This window comes from Vitis riparia, chromosome 11 (genome assembly GCF_004353265.1).
Source record: "Vitis riparia cultivar Riparia Gloire de Montpellier isolate 1030 chromosome 11, EGFV_Vit.rip_1.0, whole genome shotgun sequence".
Taxonomy (NCBI): domain Eukaryota; kingdom Viridiplantae; phylum Streptophyta; class Magnoliopsida; order Vitales; family Vitaceae; genus Vitis; species Vitis riparia.
This window is the reverse complement of record NC_048441.1, coordinates 16,941,654-16,958,570: the sequence shown is the minus strand read 5'-3', so window position 1 is coordinate 16,958,570 and position 16,917 is coordinate 16,941,654. Positions and strand designations below refer to the sequence as shown.

At 36.4% G+C, this 16,917-nt stretch overlaps 2 protein-coding genes across 5 annotated transcripts; one reads left to right on the top strand and one right to left on the bottom strand.

The window, feature by feature from the left end:
* The first annotated feature begins 397 nt into the window (after positions 1-397).
* Positions 398-6,790, top strand: LOC117925747 (probable RNA methyltransferase At5g51130). Its single transcript, XM_034844853.1, has 8 exons — positions 398-619; positions 1,132-1,246; positions 2,159-2,206; positions 2,943-3,219; positions 5,365-5,452; positions 5,583-5,648; positions 6,132-6,200; positions 6,347-6,790. The coding sequence occupies exons 1-8, from the start codon at positions 512-514 to the stop codon at positions 6,434-6,436; spliced, it is 861 nt and encodes a 286-aa protein (XP_034700744.1). The 5' UTR covers positions 398-511; the 3' UTR covers positions 6,437-6,790.
* Positions 6,791-8,887: 2,097 nt separating this feature from the next.
* On the bottom strand, positions 8,888-15,466 carry LOC117925746 (casein kinase 1-like protein 3). 4 transcript variants are annotated; one of them, XR_004653024.1, is made up of 17 exons: positions 15,296-15,465; positions 15,169-15,209; positions 14,873-14,942; positions 14,619-14,767; positions 14,375-14,470; positions 14,201-14,271; positions 13,957-14,018; positions 13,814-13,877; positions 13,222-13,306; positions 13,008-13,134; positions 12,433-12,515; positions 12,199-12,256; positions 11,778-11,914; positions 11,336-11,526; positions 11,107-11,229; positions 10,489-10,639; positions 8,888-10,068 (listed from the first exon to the last, which is right to left on the bottom strand). XR_004653024.1 is itself a non-coding variant. In XM_034844851.1 (15 exons), the coding sequence occupies exons 1-14, from the start codon at positions 15,369-15,371 to the stop codon at positions 11,344-11,346; spliced, it is 1,302 nt and encodes a 433-aa protein (XP_034700742.1). In that variant the 5' UTR covers positions 15,372-15,465; the 3' UTR covers positions 10,780-11,229; positions 11,336-11,343. The 4 variants fall into 4 exon arrangements, 2 of the variants coding, with proteins under 2 accessions (XP_034700742.1, XP_034700743.1); XR_004653023.1 differs by lacking the exon at positions 10,489-10,639; XM_034844851.1 differs by lacking the exons at positions 8,888-10,068; positions 10,489-10,639 and having other exon boundaries at positions 10,780-11,229.
* Positions 15,467-16,917: the final 1,451 nt, after the last annotated feature.

Here is a 16,917-nt window from a genome sequence, read left to right as displayed (position 1 = left end):
CGGGTTGAATTAATTTGGGTTGCAATCATCAAATCCTTGTCCAACTCAAATTCTAAAAAAAATATGTTTTACTCAAATAAAATGTTAGTATTTACAAAACAAAATATATCATATTTAGACTCGAAAAATAGTCAATTTTTTATATAAATATTATTTAATATTTAGATTATTTAATATAAATTATAGAAAAATATATATATATTTTACGGGAAATAAAGATGGAGGATACTTTTATAAAAAAGTTAAAAACAAGTCATTTTTGGGCTAAGTATCCCAAAAATTATATTTGTAAATATGAGATATTTCATCATTTCATCAACTAACCATAATTATTATTTATTTATTTATTTATTTCATGTCCAATTTTAATGTAAAAATTGATTTCCAAAAACATTAAACCCTAGCACACCAGACTCGTGGCTTCCCGTTCAAAACCGCCCAGCTATTTCACTGTAATTTTCTCTCATTTTCTCTCCTTTCCTTGCTTCCATACAACCGGAAGGGAGGAAAAATGGACAACAACGAGCAGGCTGAAAAGGTATCTGGGGCTAATAAGAGGAAGAGAAAGCGGAAAGAGATTGCTCCCTTCGGCAATTACAGAAACTACTACGGCTATCGTGTAATTTTATTTTATGATCCATATTTTTAGTGCTCTGTTTGGTTTCTGTGAAAAATGTCTTAAATGAAAAGAAATTGAAATCACTTACAACAGCCTCTACTATGTTGAAGGTGGAATTTGGCTGGGTGATTTCTTTCATTGATATTCTGGGAAGCCAATAGTTCATAAAAACACGAGTTACGAAAATTTTCCATTCTCTCACTTTCTTGGTAGAAAAATAGGGAGGATGAGTTTATTTATTTAATTCTTGCTTCTGAACAATTTTGAGTGGAATAATGGTTGATTGCTAACGGTTCCATTGTTGGATTGGAGCTGGGCAATTTCATCTATTTATTGACTAAAGGATAATCCTTGGTTTGAAATAGCTTGAAGTTATGGATTTTTTATTTTTATTTTTTTTTTTCATATTTGATCGGGTTTAGGAAAATTTCTTTGTCATTAATTATAACCTAGTTTCGGATTCTTGACAGTCTGTAACCAGTTAAAAATTACTGCTTTATTTGATGTTTCAGATTGGCCAGGAGTTTGAGGAAGACCCTCGGCTAAAGGTTTTAAAGAAGGAATGGTTCGAAGGCAAGGATTGTCTTGACATTGGATGCAATAATGGGTTGATAACCATCGCTATTGGTAATTAATTCTCATTTCTCAATGCAATAATGTGTTGATAACCGCTTAGAATTAGAACCCCTTTTTCCTACAGCTTAATAGAAAGATCCATGATTTTCAAAAACTTAATTACATGATGCAATGTGGTTTATTGGTATAGGATATAAATACATATATATCAATAGTCTATACAAGTATGTTGCTGAACTTGTGTATGATCAATAGCTTCTTTTGTGGTATATTGGTCGAGGATTTGTGGGAAGGAACTTGAAAAGTTTGAGCTATAAGATTTATTACGGTATTACCAAGCTAGTTAGAACTTGGAACTTAAAATTACTGTTAGAACTTTGGAATGTAAAAATTCCTATGTAGCTTTTATGGCAAATCTATGTATTATGATGCCATATTTTGTTAAACCTCCAATATATGCATGACATCGATGAATGCATATGGTTACCTCTTTTATTCTTGTTGTGTTTTCATGTGATAGGTTATATATTTCTCTACTCTTTTCCCCACAATTTATGTGTTATTTTGTGCGTGTATGTCATTTTCTACTTATTTACTAACATGTAAAAGGGCTTATTTAATACACCATATGATATAACACACACTGTTGAAATATGTTGAGAAGTATATTATTTTTGGCTTTGTACAAGTGGTAGGTTCTTTTTGTGTGTGTGTTTGTAATGGAAAGAAGACGAGACAAATGTAACAAAGTAGAGTGTGGAAGGACCTAATTTACAAAGTTTTATGTGTGTATTACGTGAACTTGGGTGTAAAATATCTGATCATAAGTGTGTATTTTGGTTATATGCATGTGCTACTGTTTGTGAGTTAAACAGTCAAGCCACTACATATTTGTGGTGATATGTAATTTGTGGTTTGGGCCCACAATGAATTTAATCTGCTGTTCTTCTTTCCTTTTTGCAGCAAAAAAGTTCCATTGCCAGAGCATCCTTGGAATTGACATTGATCCTGGTGAACTTTCACATTCAACCATAGTTTCTTTTTCTTTCAAGTTATTATATAAGTTGAATTTGTTCTGTTGTTAATGTGGTCATGTTGAGCAAAAGCTAAAAAATGTACTTCCATATTTATTGATGTGAAATGTGGTGTTACAAATATTTGTTTACTTAAGTCTCATGCATATATTCATTTAAAGACCAGGACCTTAGGATTTATGTCGCTCTAGGGTGAGCCACATAGATTCTCCAGCTAGTTAGAATGTTAGGGTTTTATCAAGAAGGTGAGGTTTAAATCAGATTTCTGAAGATATGCCTCTAAATAAGAATTACAACCATAATTTATAAAGGAGCTACAAGAACAAAAAGTGGTGAAGCACTTTTAGATAATTGCAAAATGGTTTTTATGGAGTTGAATGCCATTGTTAATACTTACTTTTCTTGAAAATATTTTGAAGCATTTGATCATAGACGGATGATGTAAATATATTTGATACTCCCATAGGCTAACTAACTTTAATGTTTCTAAAATCTAAGTATATGGCAAACAATTTGCAACAGTGAATGCTTTGTCTTGTATTTATGGTTGAGCTGGCAGGAAGCAAATGGAGCGTTTTTGAGTGTTGAAGCTCATATTGCTGTTTTGCAATTTAATATAAGAGATTGTGTATTGCTATTAATAAAACAAGGTTCTGTCTTCCCAATTGAGATTTTTTATGAACTAAAATAATGTAATTTTCCTTGTCCACCAGATCGAGTTGAGGATGCACATTGGAATCTCAGAAAAATTTTGAGGAAGGAAAGTGCTGGTAAGATGCATTCGAATACATCCAAAATAGAGGCTGTGGAGAGAGCAAATGGTTTACATGATTGTACATCTGCATCATCAAATGAGCAGACAAAAGATATTTCAAGGGATTTCTCTACTTGTAAGGAAAAAGATCTATCAGATATAGCGTCTTTTCAACAAGAGAATTTTGTGCAGAGTTGGCGTCCACCACAGGACAAGTCTTACCATACAATTCTTTGGTAATTTTTCTCTGCATTATGCTACTTGTATCTATTATGTGTTTAAGTTAAGAAATTAAGCATATGGATTCCTACCATAAGTTGTTTACTTATAGGATCTCTGGCTCTTTATTGGCTTGGGAGGTATGGACCATTTCATCTATTAAGGTTGTTTCTTTTTGTGGGAAGGGGTTTGGGAGAAAATTCCTATGATTGGAGTACTTTTGAGAAGTGGTAGGATTCTTGTTAATTAATGTTGATTGTGTTAACGAGAGAAGTCTCCTAATCACGTTCTTATTCAATGGGTATGTGCCAATTGTGGTCTTTGTTTCTTATTTTTAGAGTCTTTTGGTTTATACCTTACCTGATGAAGGGCGTGCTGGCAAGTTGGCTTGGGCTGGCTTTTTGGAAGCCAAAAGCTTTTTTGAGCTCAACAAGAGATTTCATGTGTTTAGGTAAGTTTATCAAAGGAACTTTTAAATCAAAGAAGCAATATCGATGTTGCTTTTTGTAGAAGTTTTTTTTTTGCCTTATGTAGGAAGTTGCTTCTTATTTAATGGAACTTTGATAATATAATGATTACCCCTTCAAAATCATGGTGTCTAGAAGCTATTCCAAACAAGATTAATGTGCACATAGATTGAACCTTTCATGTTTTTTCTGGTGCTTATGGGAGGAGCCAAATCACTAGGCTTTTGAATTTGAGGAGCTGTCCCAGTTGAAACTAAAAGATAATATCTTCTAATCTTTGTCTGTTTGGTCAAGGATTCTTTGGGTTATTGAGTTTTCTTCCTAATTTTATTGATGAGTTCGTGTTGACCTACGACCCTGTTGTTATTTTGTTTGTTGTGGCGTTCCTTCTATTTCTTGTGTATTAGGGTTACACCCCTTTCTTTGTTAGATGCCTTTAAAATCATCCTTCTTTTCCTATCTCATAAGGAGGAAAAATGTATTTGGGCACAGGAAAATTAATATGATATGCAGCGAAATTTCCCTTACTCAATATGAACTTAGGCTTGTTGCAATTTTCACCAACTACAACACAAATCCTTGTTAAACCAGATTCAGTTGTACTATATTTTAATACCACATCAACTATCAATTTCAGTGCACTAATTGAGAGCTAGATTGCTCTTCAAACAATTCCACATGAGACGGAATTTATGGTGGAAAACTCTTGTGAGGATTTTTTTTTTTTTAAAGCCTAATCTTTGATACCAAGAATCTAGTAAACAATAGGATGAATTAAGATTCAATAGTCTTAAAGTGCGTTTGACAGTGATTTTAAGAAGTATTTCTAGTATTTCTAATACTTGAAAAATAAAAGTTTTCTAGTGTTAGAAAGGTTAAAAACACTTCTCATAATCACTGCCAAATGCACTTTTAATGTAGTGAAGACAACACCAATTAGTGAATACTCAGTCCTTGCCAATACTTGGGTCAAGTCAAGGGAATGAAGTTTGGTCAGTTTGGAGATTGACGCCTATTTGTCTTTTCTAGTGTATTGTGGGAGAGCAAAACCGAAGAATGTTCGAAGAGGAAGAATTGTCAAACCAAAGTTTGAGGAATCTTTTTTTCTGTTCACTTGTAGAGTGGTCTTAGCAGTTTTTGGATTTAGACTTTCCCTCTTTTCTAAATTTTTTGGGTTATTGGCATGGTGGCTAGCTCTATATCTCTAGGTTCTATCTTTTTGCAGCCTTGTTTTGGCTCTTTTTGTATACTGCTTGTATATATTGGGTGCGCCTCCTGTTTTGGCATTTTCTTAGCTCATTCTGCCTTTGTCTATCAAGGGAAAAAAAAAAAAAAACAAATACTCTGATGGTTGGTATAAATGCTGGATTCCCCATTATTGGAAGAAAAAGTTCTTTTGTGCAAGAAGTTTTGAAATGATTATGAAATATAAAGTTCCAAGCTTTTTCTTGATTACAATTTGATATAAATTATGTCATCAATGTTCCTCTCATCCCCCTTTAACATTCTTTCATATATTTTTCCTAAAGACTGAGACAATGGAATTCATAATTTTTTTTTTCATATTGTACACCATTTTATGTTTTATGAAAAACACATGTTATAATATGCCACTCAAACATCACCATAACCTTTCATTTGTAACTTTATTTTTCTTGACCTTAATGTGCTGTGGATACGTCTCTTCCTATGCAGTTTGAGTGTAACGAAATGGATTCATCTGAACTGGGGGGATGATGGATTGATTACTTTATTTGTTAAGATATGGAAGCTTCTTAATCCGGTATCTATTATATCATTTCTCTTGGATATCAATTTTGTTGCCTTATTCTTCATTTTTTTTTTTGCCTCCTGTGTAATGAAGCTGTCTTTTTTGAACAATTTATTAATTAATTACATTTTCTTGTGAACAGGGTGGCATTCTTGTTTTGGAACCTCAACCATGGAGCTCATATGCAAAAAACCGACTTGTGTCTGAGGTATCAATTTATTTGTATGGGGCACCTTTTAATTTGGATAATAGCTATATATATATTTGCATAAGATGGACCCTGAACAAAGTAGAACAGATGTTCCATTTCTATAGAAGTACCTCATTCTGAATTGTAATCCTTCAATGACAAAATGGTGCAATGGAATAGAATATTGTGAGAGTCCCTTAGATTATGTAGAGAAATGTTTCTCATTAAATCTCAATGTTGGCTCTCTGCAAGTTTAGGGTTTGGTCAAGTGTTTCGATTATTTGAAACCTTATAATTGAAACCTTGACATGCATTTTAGGTTTTTTTTAGGGCCTCTTTATGATCAGATTCCCTCGAGCCTGGAAATGGATACTGTACTGCTGTTTCTTTTAATTAATACTTGGATTGCCACAAGTACTTAACTATTGTAGTTTGATTAGTAACAAGATTTCTAGGTTTTACCTAGATTGGCTGAGACATTGTCTTCTATTTGTTTTGCAGCGGACAACAGCCAATTATTCTGAGATAATATTCTTTCCAAATTATTTTCAGGAAATACTCTTAGATAAGGTATGCCATACATCATATTTTTTTCTTCACTCAATGGTAATGAAGTTCAGATTCTGCTGATGGAACACATCCATTTTGTGAGGCTTGCTTTTTAACGAACTTCTGGTTTAAGATTATTAGATTTATGATATTTAACATAATTGCAGGTTGGATTTAGAAAGGTAGAAAATTTAACTTCCAGCCTGTCAGGCAGCAAAACTGGATTCAACAGACCGATTTTGGCATTTCAGAAATGAGTTCACCTAGCACAAGCAGCTTATCTATTAAACTGATGCCTCTTGATCCTTGGTACCTAAGTTTTCGTCAACTGAAAGTCGTTGTGGACATTTCTTTGTTTGTTGGACAAAGAACCAAGAACACAAAACTTTGGGGTTGAAAAATCTCTGACGACACGCCTTCGTGCGACAGTGTGGCTCTGCAAGTGTGGATCTTTTGTGGGGCTGGATATAAGTTAAAGCTTGATTCTTGAGTTGGGAGGGAAATAGAACTGTATCAATTGATACATTAAAGGCCTATATTTTGAAATTATACTTACTACACGTATTCTTTTGTATGTGTTCTTAAATGTTTAATTGCTGCAATCGTTGTCATGTTGATGACCCATTAGTTAAATTAGTTTCAAACTTTGAAAAATCAAAGTTTAAATCGAATCAAGGAAAATGGCTTCTTCATTAAAATGCTTACCTGACAATCTCTGAAATTAAAAATTCTGTTGGATGTGGGGCCGTGCAATTGGATGATAAAGCCAAATACCCAGAATCCAAATTTGGCCAAATCATAATGCTAGCAGGAATCAAGTCAACTTACCAGGGCTACCCAGGGAGAGAAGGAGCTGAGACAAAGCAACAGGCATCACATATGGACGGTCCACAGCACAGGGACACAGTCCCAATCAAAATCAGACAAAAAAGAGGAAAATAAAAGGCTGAGTTCTGACCTCAACTTTAGTAAGTTACATGTACATGTCCTTGATGCTTTTCACTCTGCAGATGGCTTTTCACTCATGCATGCTTTCTATAACTTCAACAGCATCTGATATCTTGTACATAAAAATGAAAAAGGAAAAAGGGGAAGAAAAAAAGGAGATTTTTTGAAGTAGGGGGGCCCATTTGAGATTTGAGAACCCTCCGTATGTATACATGCATGCATTCTCGCTCTCGCATGCACGCGCAGATGCTCACATGCGCATGCACACTATTTCCCATTGAATGTGACGTACCCTTTTCTCTCCCCTTCCTCACTTGTATATATATATTTATACAACCCCTCCATCGAACCCATTCGATTACTACTATTTTAATCTCTGTCCTCATTCAATTTCCATCTTAAATTCCTAGACCCTTCAGTTACAGTACACACTGTAGACTTTTTTTTTCTCTCTTTCTCCTTCTATTCCTTTCCTATTCCTTTGTAACGTTCTGTAATTATGGCAGTTTTCTAGGTTGTCCTTGTTTTGCTTATAAACCCATTATAGGATTTGTTTTCTTTCACCACAAACACAGAGCGATGGAGGAAGCTGGAAGAAAGTCAGAGAAGATGGAGTTGTTACCCGGCGAGGATCACCGTTACGTGTTCTTCGATCATTCACACAGCTCTGTCACGGCATTCTATCCGAAAGAAGCCCACTTTGGAAATTTCGAGTACATGAAGCGTGTGGCTGTGGATGCCCTTCAGATAGCAAGGGCTGGAGGAACCAAAACCAATTCTTTTGTCGTGCAGACACTTGGGGGAGGTGCAAAGTCTGATATATCTGATGAAGAATACGAGGTGAAGTCTGATGCGGAGTCTATGCGTCAGCATATAAAGGATGGTGCTGCTATGGCTGCGATTGAAACCCCCTCAGATGAGGAGAGCAGTGTGGATGATGTGCTGAAGGAGAAGAGAGTGAGGAAAAAGCTCGAGGTATTGGCGCAGATGGTTGGAGTCGACAGTGGAAAGCCTGGGGTTGTGCTGGATGAAGTTGTGAGAGTTCTGAGGGATTTAGAGAGAAACGCATCTCAACTATAATTGCTCTTTTGTCACATCTCGCTGTAACTGTAACTTCACTATTGTCAAAATCCTATTGGCCCAAATTAGACAAGTGTGGCTCACTCTCGCATAATTTTCAATGGCTCTTTGTTCTTTTTCTTTCTTTTCTTACATTGACATTTTAAAATCTAAAGTGTAAAAATGACTTTATCAAGAACTAAAAGCTATCCATTAAGCTTTTCTGTCCAAGACCCAAATAGAAAAGGCGAGATGAAGGAGTCCATGAGCATCAGAAAACAACTGCTTGCATCCCCACAACTAATTCATAAGCTTTCATTAAAGATATAACTAGGCCTTGAGAGTGGGCTCTTATATATATATATGACTAAAAGGATAAGACTTAGGAGAGGCACATTGCCACCGAACTAGAGGCTAAGATGGCAAAGTAACAGGTCATCAATGCGCCTTAAGGACAGTCTGCCGTCTCTGCGAGGGTTTCCAGCTCATTTTGGAACTTTAGCATGGGCTACAGTGAAGATTCATATCATTGCTATTTAACAGTAAACAAACCATTGAACACCGAGAAACCAACATTGATTAATTTTTTTATTCCAGCTGCTATTGATCTATATCAGCCCAACTAATTTGATGTAGACAGCCCAAGGAGGTTTGCATGATGCAAATCTCCCGACCTAAGCCACATCACATCACAACACCAATGCCAATAAAACATGATTTTCATTCCTTTCCAGATCCAAGAAATTAGATTACTAGAACGACCGACCGATGGCACATAGAAAGATTCAAGCAACAGTAATAAAATATTTAGGTGGGGTTAAATTAAAATCTGCAACTTCAAGAAAAAGTCAGATGAGCTCTGTACCATTTGCCACCACTGATCTTCCCAGGCATTTCTGTTGTGGGCATCTGGTCAAGGCACATAAATGGAACCCCAGGGATACATCACCAACAAAATAACTCAGGTCTTATATCATATGGCCTCTGGAACCACTCATTCTACATTCATTAATTCTCTCTTAATGTTGGGCGCTAGCCTCATCAGAAGCAATCCCAAGTAGAATAGCAGCATAACAAGGTTCAAAGACGATCACATTTCTGAAAGCCTTAAACAACTGAACCAACATCATTGAGTGCAATCACTGCCATGATGGGGTTAAAAATCAGCAGAATCACCTGCCAGATCTACCAAAACACAAGTAAAAAATAAGTAGCTCCAGGAATTTTCAGTAACCAGTCCCAGATTCATGGCATACCTGGCAACTTAGACATTAAAAAGCCACTAAAGAGAGCAATGGCATTGCCACACAGCAACAGAGAACTACAGTGCAATTATTTGGATACCCTGATTGTGCCTATGCTGCTACCAATTGTACACCAACCTTCCAGCATATAGTGTGCTTTGCAGAGGTGATCAAATCCCGCAGAACAACCACTTTTGTGCAGTCATTATCAACCAGAATAGAAAATACTTTTAACCCAATCAATATACCCTCTTTGCAGAATAAACAAGATGTGGAAGCAACTAGTATTTGCTGGCTCGACTTTGCCAGCATTCCAGCCTGTTCACTTTAGTTTTAATCATTATCATGGATGCCCAGCAGCACATTTTCCAGGTGGGAGAAAAATCATTACATAGAATTTAATTGGGAAACTTAGCTGTACTGGGAGCATGATGAAGTAATCTGTGTAAACCCACAAATGCCATAAAGATCAAGGTCTCCCTTTCACCTTGTACCTAGTCGGCCAATAGAGGTCCTTTTCACCAACCAGAAGTGGCAGCAGCAGAGGCAGATGACTCATGATTTTCAGGGACCATCCTTAAAAGTTATTTCCAGCCTGATTCCACTCATCTGACCCTGCTGCAGAAAAAACATAAATCCTGCAAGTTGCAAAGTATGAACTCATAATAAGGCTAGAGATTAGTCAACAATTTTCAAGAAGGACCATCTAAAAAGAAAATGTGATCTTGGATTAAACCATGCAGTCCTACTTAATATTGTTCATGCTATATTTTAAAAAGCTTAATATCAAATCAAGAGATCATTAGTAAAGGCAACTTGAAAATGAAAAATACAAAAAGCAGTTTGAAGCAACAAAACCAGAAAATGTAAGTTTTTTGAGGAAATCTAAAAACATATCTAGGGTTTCTCACAAAACAAATCAGTTGGGCACATGCATTTTCAAAAGGGAAGCAATGAATGGGATGCAATACATCATGATATGAGATATCATAGGACCCACATAAAACTTTTAAGACCTAGCCATCTCAAATATGAATCAGTATATGCTCACTAACTACCTTCAACATTCCTACAATCTCAAAATTTGGAAACTCAGAGCCACAATCTTTCCTTCATGTGAAGTCAAATTTCTGAGGTGGGTGTGTTCATTTGACTTGATCATTTCATATGGGATTGCGTTCTGCATTTGGACTGGTCATATAACATTTCCTGGAGGGAGAAATTGGTCATATGGAAAAAAACAGTCAACAAAAATAGTTCTAAGGTTTAAGCTTTTGATATTAGCAATAACATGCATGACATGTTATGCCTGTATTTGACAGATGGTATATATGCAAAAGCATGTCATCTAGGAGCAAAACCCTATCATATTGTAGTTTAGAAATGTTCCTGGCACATAGCAAATGCTCTGATCCAAGAGAAATAAAGCAGAAAGATTACAAGAGCAACTCAACCATGAATCAAATGACAAAAACAAATGCCATCAATCATATGGCACCAAGGAGATTGTATGATCTATTGACAGAAGAATGGTGGAAAAATACTTCACATATCATTAATGTTACATAAAACCATAAATACAAGATAGTTGTGAGTAATTTGGGACATCTATATACGGCACAGGAACCAGGCTTTGAGTGGCTGTTTTTAGGATCAACCAATGTGTTTGTAGTCACCTTAAGAAAAATATCATGCAATCTGGAACCCAAGGAGGAACTAATGCAATTCAATTCACAAAACATTTGCAGTCTCCACAGATGTGTCACTGTGATCTTCTCAAGTCTCAACCAAACCTATAGCTGAAAAAAGAGCAATATTTAGTCAAACAATACTCACTGACATGTGCTTGTACAACTACAAATTAGAAAGAATCTACTCCCAGACAAGTATAGACCAGATAATTACCACATTGATCACTTGGAAGAAGAAATACGCTGTAGAGATGAAATCCAGCTGCTTGAAGGACCAATTTTGTTGGTATGTCCATGGTGTGCAGTGTTTGTTGTTTCAGTTGGTAACATGGGTTTTGGAGCATTTCTTTTTGAAAAACCAGCAAGAGAAAATGAAGTAGATGGCATGTGTGCATCGCTCACAATCTGCAGGGAAAAACTTTAAACCAACAGTGATCTATTTGAAGAGAATATGTGCAAATTTTTGCAGTCTGAAATCAATGGTTACAAAATGGCATCAAAGATGCAAAGGAGTTGCATAAAAAAATAACAGTAAGCAGAAAAAGACTTCAATTGATGAAAAATCATTTGCACAAGACAAGAGTATCTACAATAGTAGTAGCCTAAAATTGTTTTTCATTTTTTTTTTCAAGTGGGAACAAAATAAAATGACTTACATTCTTCTCAGCCGGACTCTCAGAACTCAAATTTTTGCCTGTTGACTTAAATTGCATGCGTATGCCAGAACTAGCAGCAGCATTGCTTGATCTAATGCGCTCTGTAGCCTCAGCTGAATAAGAAGCATTAATGCCCCCTGCAATTATAATAATGGATATCAGGAAATTACTTTCCAATTTGTAACTTAATGACGATCAGTCTTTGCTCAGTCTAAACAATTCTAACCAAAGAGCTCAGGATGTAGTGCACTAGAGGGACAGGACTTTTTTTGGCCTATCAAAAATAATAAATCAGAAGTCATGCCTCTTCAGCGTCGATTTATCATACCCCTTATGCATTTGGGCTTCCCAACAGGAAGTAATCTCGAATTATTGCAGTTATAACAAAATTAGATTATAAAGTGCATTGGCGATGTCTAACCTTGATGCCTATCCACATCCATTGCCATTGCTCGGCTGCTGCTCCCTCCAGCTGCTGGCTGTAAAATTTGGATATTGATCATTGTCAGAATCATGAACAATATGAAGAGTGCTTTAAAATTATTTGTAAGGGTAGCTTGCTAGTACCAAATATAACTACAAGCTATAACACAAATAATCCTAGAAGTGATTCAATGTAAAAGTAAAAGCAGAGCCAAATAGTGGAGATACGAACAGATAATTGAGGTTGAGTTCTACTCTTCTGGGTTTGCTGGTACTTCAGGATTGTCCAATCAAATATGTAATCAAATTCATATCCTGCCAAAAAAGAAAAATGAATTCAAAGTTCAGATACAGAATAACAAATAAAGTTGCAAATGCCATCAGCTATCCATTAACAACAAAATATCACTGGTTCAGGAGCTCAGGAAAAAAATCAGGAATTGAATTCTGTTTTGAACCAGCTATAACATGGCCAACAAATACCTGTATAACAAGGCAGACATTAAAAAAAAATTGCTGAAATACACGGTCGAGTAAGATTTTCCTTTATTTCTTTTAAACTGTGTTCTTTTTTTAACCATGTTCAGCTGCAAGGAGTCTTGAGATATCAACCAGAATCAAACATCTCATTCTGATGTTTCTAGGCAGCAACATTGTGAACATATGGCATATGTTTATCAGATTCACAATCAAAGTGAACATCAAGCCACCAAAATGGAATGGAGCATGCTAAATTTGAGGTTGACTGATTTATACAAAGATGAAGAAACTTAAAAATAGAGCTAATAATAATTTGTCTGCTAATACCTTCTCGAGTAAACAAGTCACGGAAAAGACGCTTTAAGAATCCATAATCAGGTCGCTGATCAAATGTCAACGAGTGGCAATAATGGAAGTATGATGCAAATTCCACTGGATGAGATTTACACAGAACCTTCAAGGGAAAAAAAATAAAATTATTTAAGCCAAGCCAAACCACAAGAGAAAATTTTCCATCATATACCATAAGACGTAGACACACCTCAATTGGAGTTGATAACTTCTTCTCACATATTTTGTCATACTTTTGCTTCTTTGTGGCAGCCTTTAAACCCTGCCATGGAAGGCTGTATCCAGGAAATTTTTAATCAATAAAAAAACTATAACAAACATCTATTAACATAAACCAAACCATCTGGTCCTAATATCCCAATCCTCTGCAGATACCACACTAGATTAAGAATTTCTAATGATTCATGAAATAGCCATAAAACAACCACAGAGAGGAATCTGCCTCTTCTAAATCCAGTCAAGACAAAAGGGAATTTGAAAGGCAACTTAGTGATAAGTTATCATGATAAGTATCTATCTTAATTAAAATTATTTGCTATTTTGAAATACCAAGAAATTTGTTGTTTAACAGATATACTTGCTTTCTATGTGGGAGCTAAATGGGAACGTTTTGGAGATTGAAAGAGAGGTACTTGTTTAAAGATCAATAACACCTTGATGATTATTTTTAGTTTTAAAACACAACTAAAATAGGCCACTGAAAGTACTAATGGCTATCACAAATCATACTTCCTTCAAAATGTACCAGTGAACAAACTCGCTTGGGAACAGAAATGGCATACCTTCCTCTTAAAAAATATAGAAGTACATATCCAAGCGACTCCAAATCATCCCTCCGGCTTTGCTCTATGAACAAGACATCAGAGTGAGGCAAATTGATGCTAACTACAATTAAACTCACTAAATAGAAGATCTCTTCACTTACCGATTCCAAGATGTGTATTGCAACTTGCATAACGTGCAGTTCCAGTTAAGTTCTTATTCTCCCTGTATTGGTTTCCACAAAAGTTACTGTTAATGTTGGCAATGAGAGAGAAGTGCAAACTCGCAAGAATTAGCTAGTGAGCCTCCCTATTGAAGATTTGCACAAAAGTTAAAGACCCAGAAAAACAGCCAACATCAGGCAAGGGAGGCAAGCTCAACCACAACAAAATTTACAGGTGAGATACCTGTAAGGAATATGGCGATTTGTTGTAGAGTCCCGATACCTTTTAGCAAGCCCAAAATCTATAATGTAAACCTGATGAGCATAATACAAGAATGCTGACAAAGTATAAGAAGAAATACCAAAGAAAATAACATGTGTCCAAGTAACAAGGAAATAAGGCATTTCAAGACGTCACCTGATTTGCTTTACGACCCAGACCCATGAGGAAGTTGTCGGGCTTGATATCTCTATGTAAAAATCCTTTAGAGTGCACATATTCGATTCTTGTAATCTAAAAAAGGGAGCATGAATCAGCTATTCAACAATCAAGTGGAATTCTGGCAGACGCATTTATGAGACCAAGATGTAGTACTGGACATGAAATACTTTCTGACAACTTTTATGTAAACTAAGTTTCTTGCTACAGAAAAATGCTTTACCATTTGATCAGCCAACATTAAGACTGTCTTCAAGGAGAACTTCCTCCCACAATACACAAACAGATCTTCAAGACTAGGCCCAAGCAAATCAAGAACTAGGATATTGTCATCGCCATCTATCCCAGACCATCTTATTCCAGGAATTCCACCTAAAAAGGTCACAAATTCAAGAACAATGAACAACAAAAGAAATAAACATCTCACATGCACCATGTACACATATTAATCATTCTATGAAGTGAAGCGACTCATACTTCCTCCTTGAAGAAGATTGTATAACTTTGCTTCATAAAGCAGTTGTGGATGCTTTGTCTTACTGTTCTCCTGTGAACCAAAAGCCCCCAAATAAATAATTGATAAGAAGTTTCGTGCTTCCACACCAGCAATTACATCAACAAAAAATCAACGGCAAAGTGCCAACCAATTCATACTTATATGCAGAAATTGGCAACATATGAGACTAAGAACCGAAAATTTGAGGGAAACAAAAAAAAGGAATTCAAAATCAGATCACGATCTACTAATTCTGAACAATAAATTTGAGACTCACAATCTTCACAGCTACGATCTCAAACGTATCGACGTGCGTAGCTGCAAAAAGATCAAATCTTCCACATGAGCAAACATCAACGAAAGCGAACAGAATCGAAGGAAGAAACACCGAATCGGGAACTGACCGAGATAAATTTCACCGAACGATCCGCTGCCGATCTTGCGCCCTAGCTTGTACTTTCCGCCGACGATCCGTTCCATTATCGAAGATCTTCCGGAGATCGAGCTCCACAAAGCATCAAACGAAATGGTAGAGATTCGAGAAACCGAAGCCACACACAACACCAGAATTGAAAAGAGTCGAACGAGGACTTGGAGCTTATAGAGAAAAAACTGAGGGGTAGTTTCGGTATTGAGTTAGGTGGAGTTGGTTGACTTGTTGACCACATTGAAACCTTGGGTCGCGAGGGGCATGTCCATCTGGCTTTATCCACTCCCCGTTGATATCAAATTCACGGGTTGTGGAGGGCGTTATCGCCAATTCACTTTTCATTGCCATAGGCGAGCAGGGCCATTTTGGTAAATAAAAGCCCTGATAGCGGGGTAAACCCGGAAGTTGTCTCTCCGTTTTCCCTATCTGTTTCGGCTCTTCTCCGCTGTCGACCTTTAACGTAGGGTTTGGTAGTGACATCCAACCACGTGTCGCCACGTCATCATGAGAGGGCAGTGCGGTACAATTAGGAAAATTCAGTCTACTCAGCTGGTATGGCGGTGTATTTAGGATGATGAAGTGGCAGCAGTTGAGGGTAATGATAAGCGGATGATGTGTGCATGGGTTTCATTTCAGATGGAGCGGCGCGTGGGCCCGGTTGGTGCTGAACAACGGGCTTCACATCCAACTGCAACAGCTTGTGATCATGGATGATGGATTTACTTTTTATTGGGCTATTGGAAACCTTGAACGCATTGTCTAGTATCACGAGTTGCCCTTGATTGCCCTAGGAAAGGGTTCATCATCAAGGTGTTGGGTTAGTGGGCCACCAGCCCAATGATGTGTTCCCATTTTTTATAGAGCCGCTTCTGCGGATGAAGGGGTGTGGAATTGGCAGCCCATTTCTGTTCGCTTTTAGAAATACAATAAACGTGTTTGGTAGTCAGAATAAAAATAACCTTTACAAGGGTGATATTAACTTGTACTCTTAGTGCATATGGGTCATAGACACATGACCGATCATGGTATGACAAACATTCAAGACATTTGTGTTGAACCATCTAACATGCCTTACACTTTCCCATCATCTATTATGATATGTGAAGGTGTGTAATTTGTTATTTTATGAAATATGCAAATATTGATTGGATAAGGACTACTCGATTACGGGGCTTGTCACTTTTCAAATGGCTTTTAGTGTGCACTAATGTTTTGCTTGGAGTTCTTTATAAAAACTTTTCATTTTTTTAGCCCATTCTTTTGAGATTGGTATTCACCACTATCACGAGGAAGACACACCCTTTAATCGCTATATATTATAGTATGTGACTCATATTTGAGTGAAAGACATATGAAGAAAAAATGGCAAATGCTGGAGCGATACATTTGTCATTCAAGCTTATATTTTTATTGTTGTGGGCGAATGATAGGTTGGAAGGTCCCCGGCGGTATGGTTCAGAGGTATTTTTGGAATTTCATTCATAAAGATTAGTATAAATACCCTTTTATGTAACCCTAATTTGATACATAGTGAAAATCCTCTTTCTTTGTTCTCGTGGACGTAGGCAATTAGTCGAACCACGTTAAATTTGCATG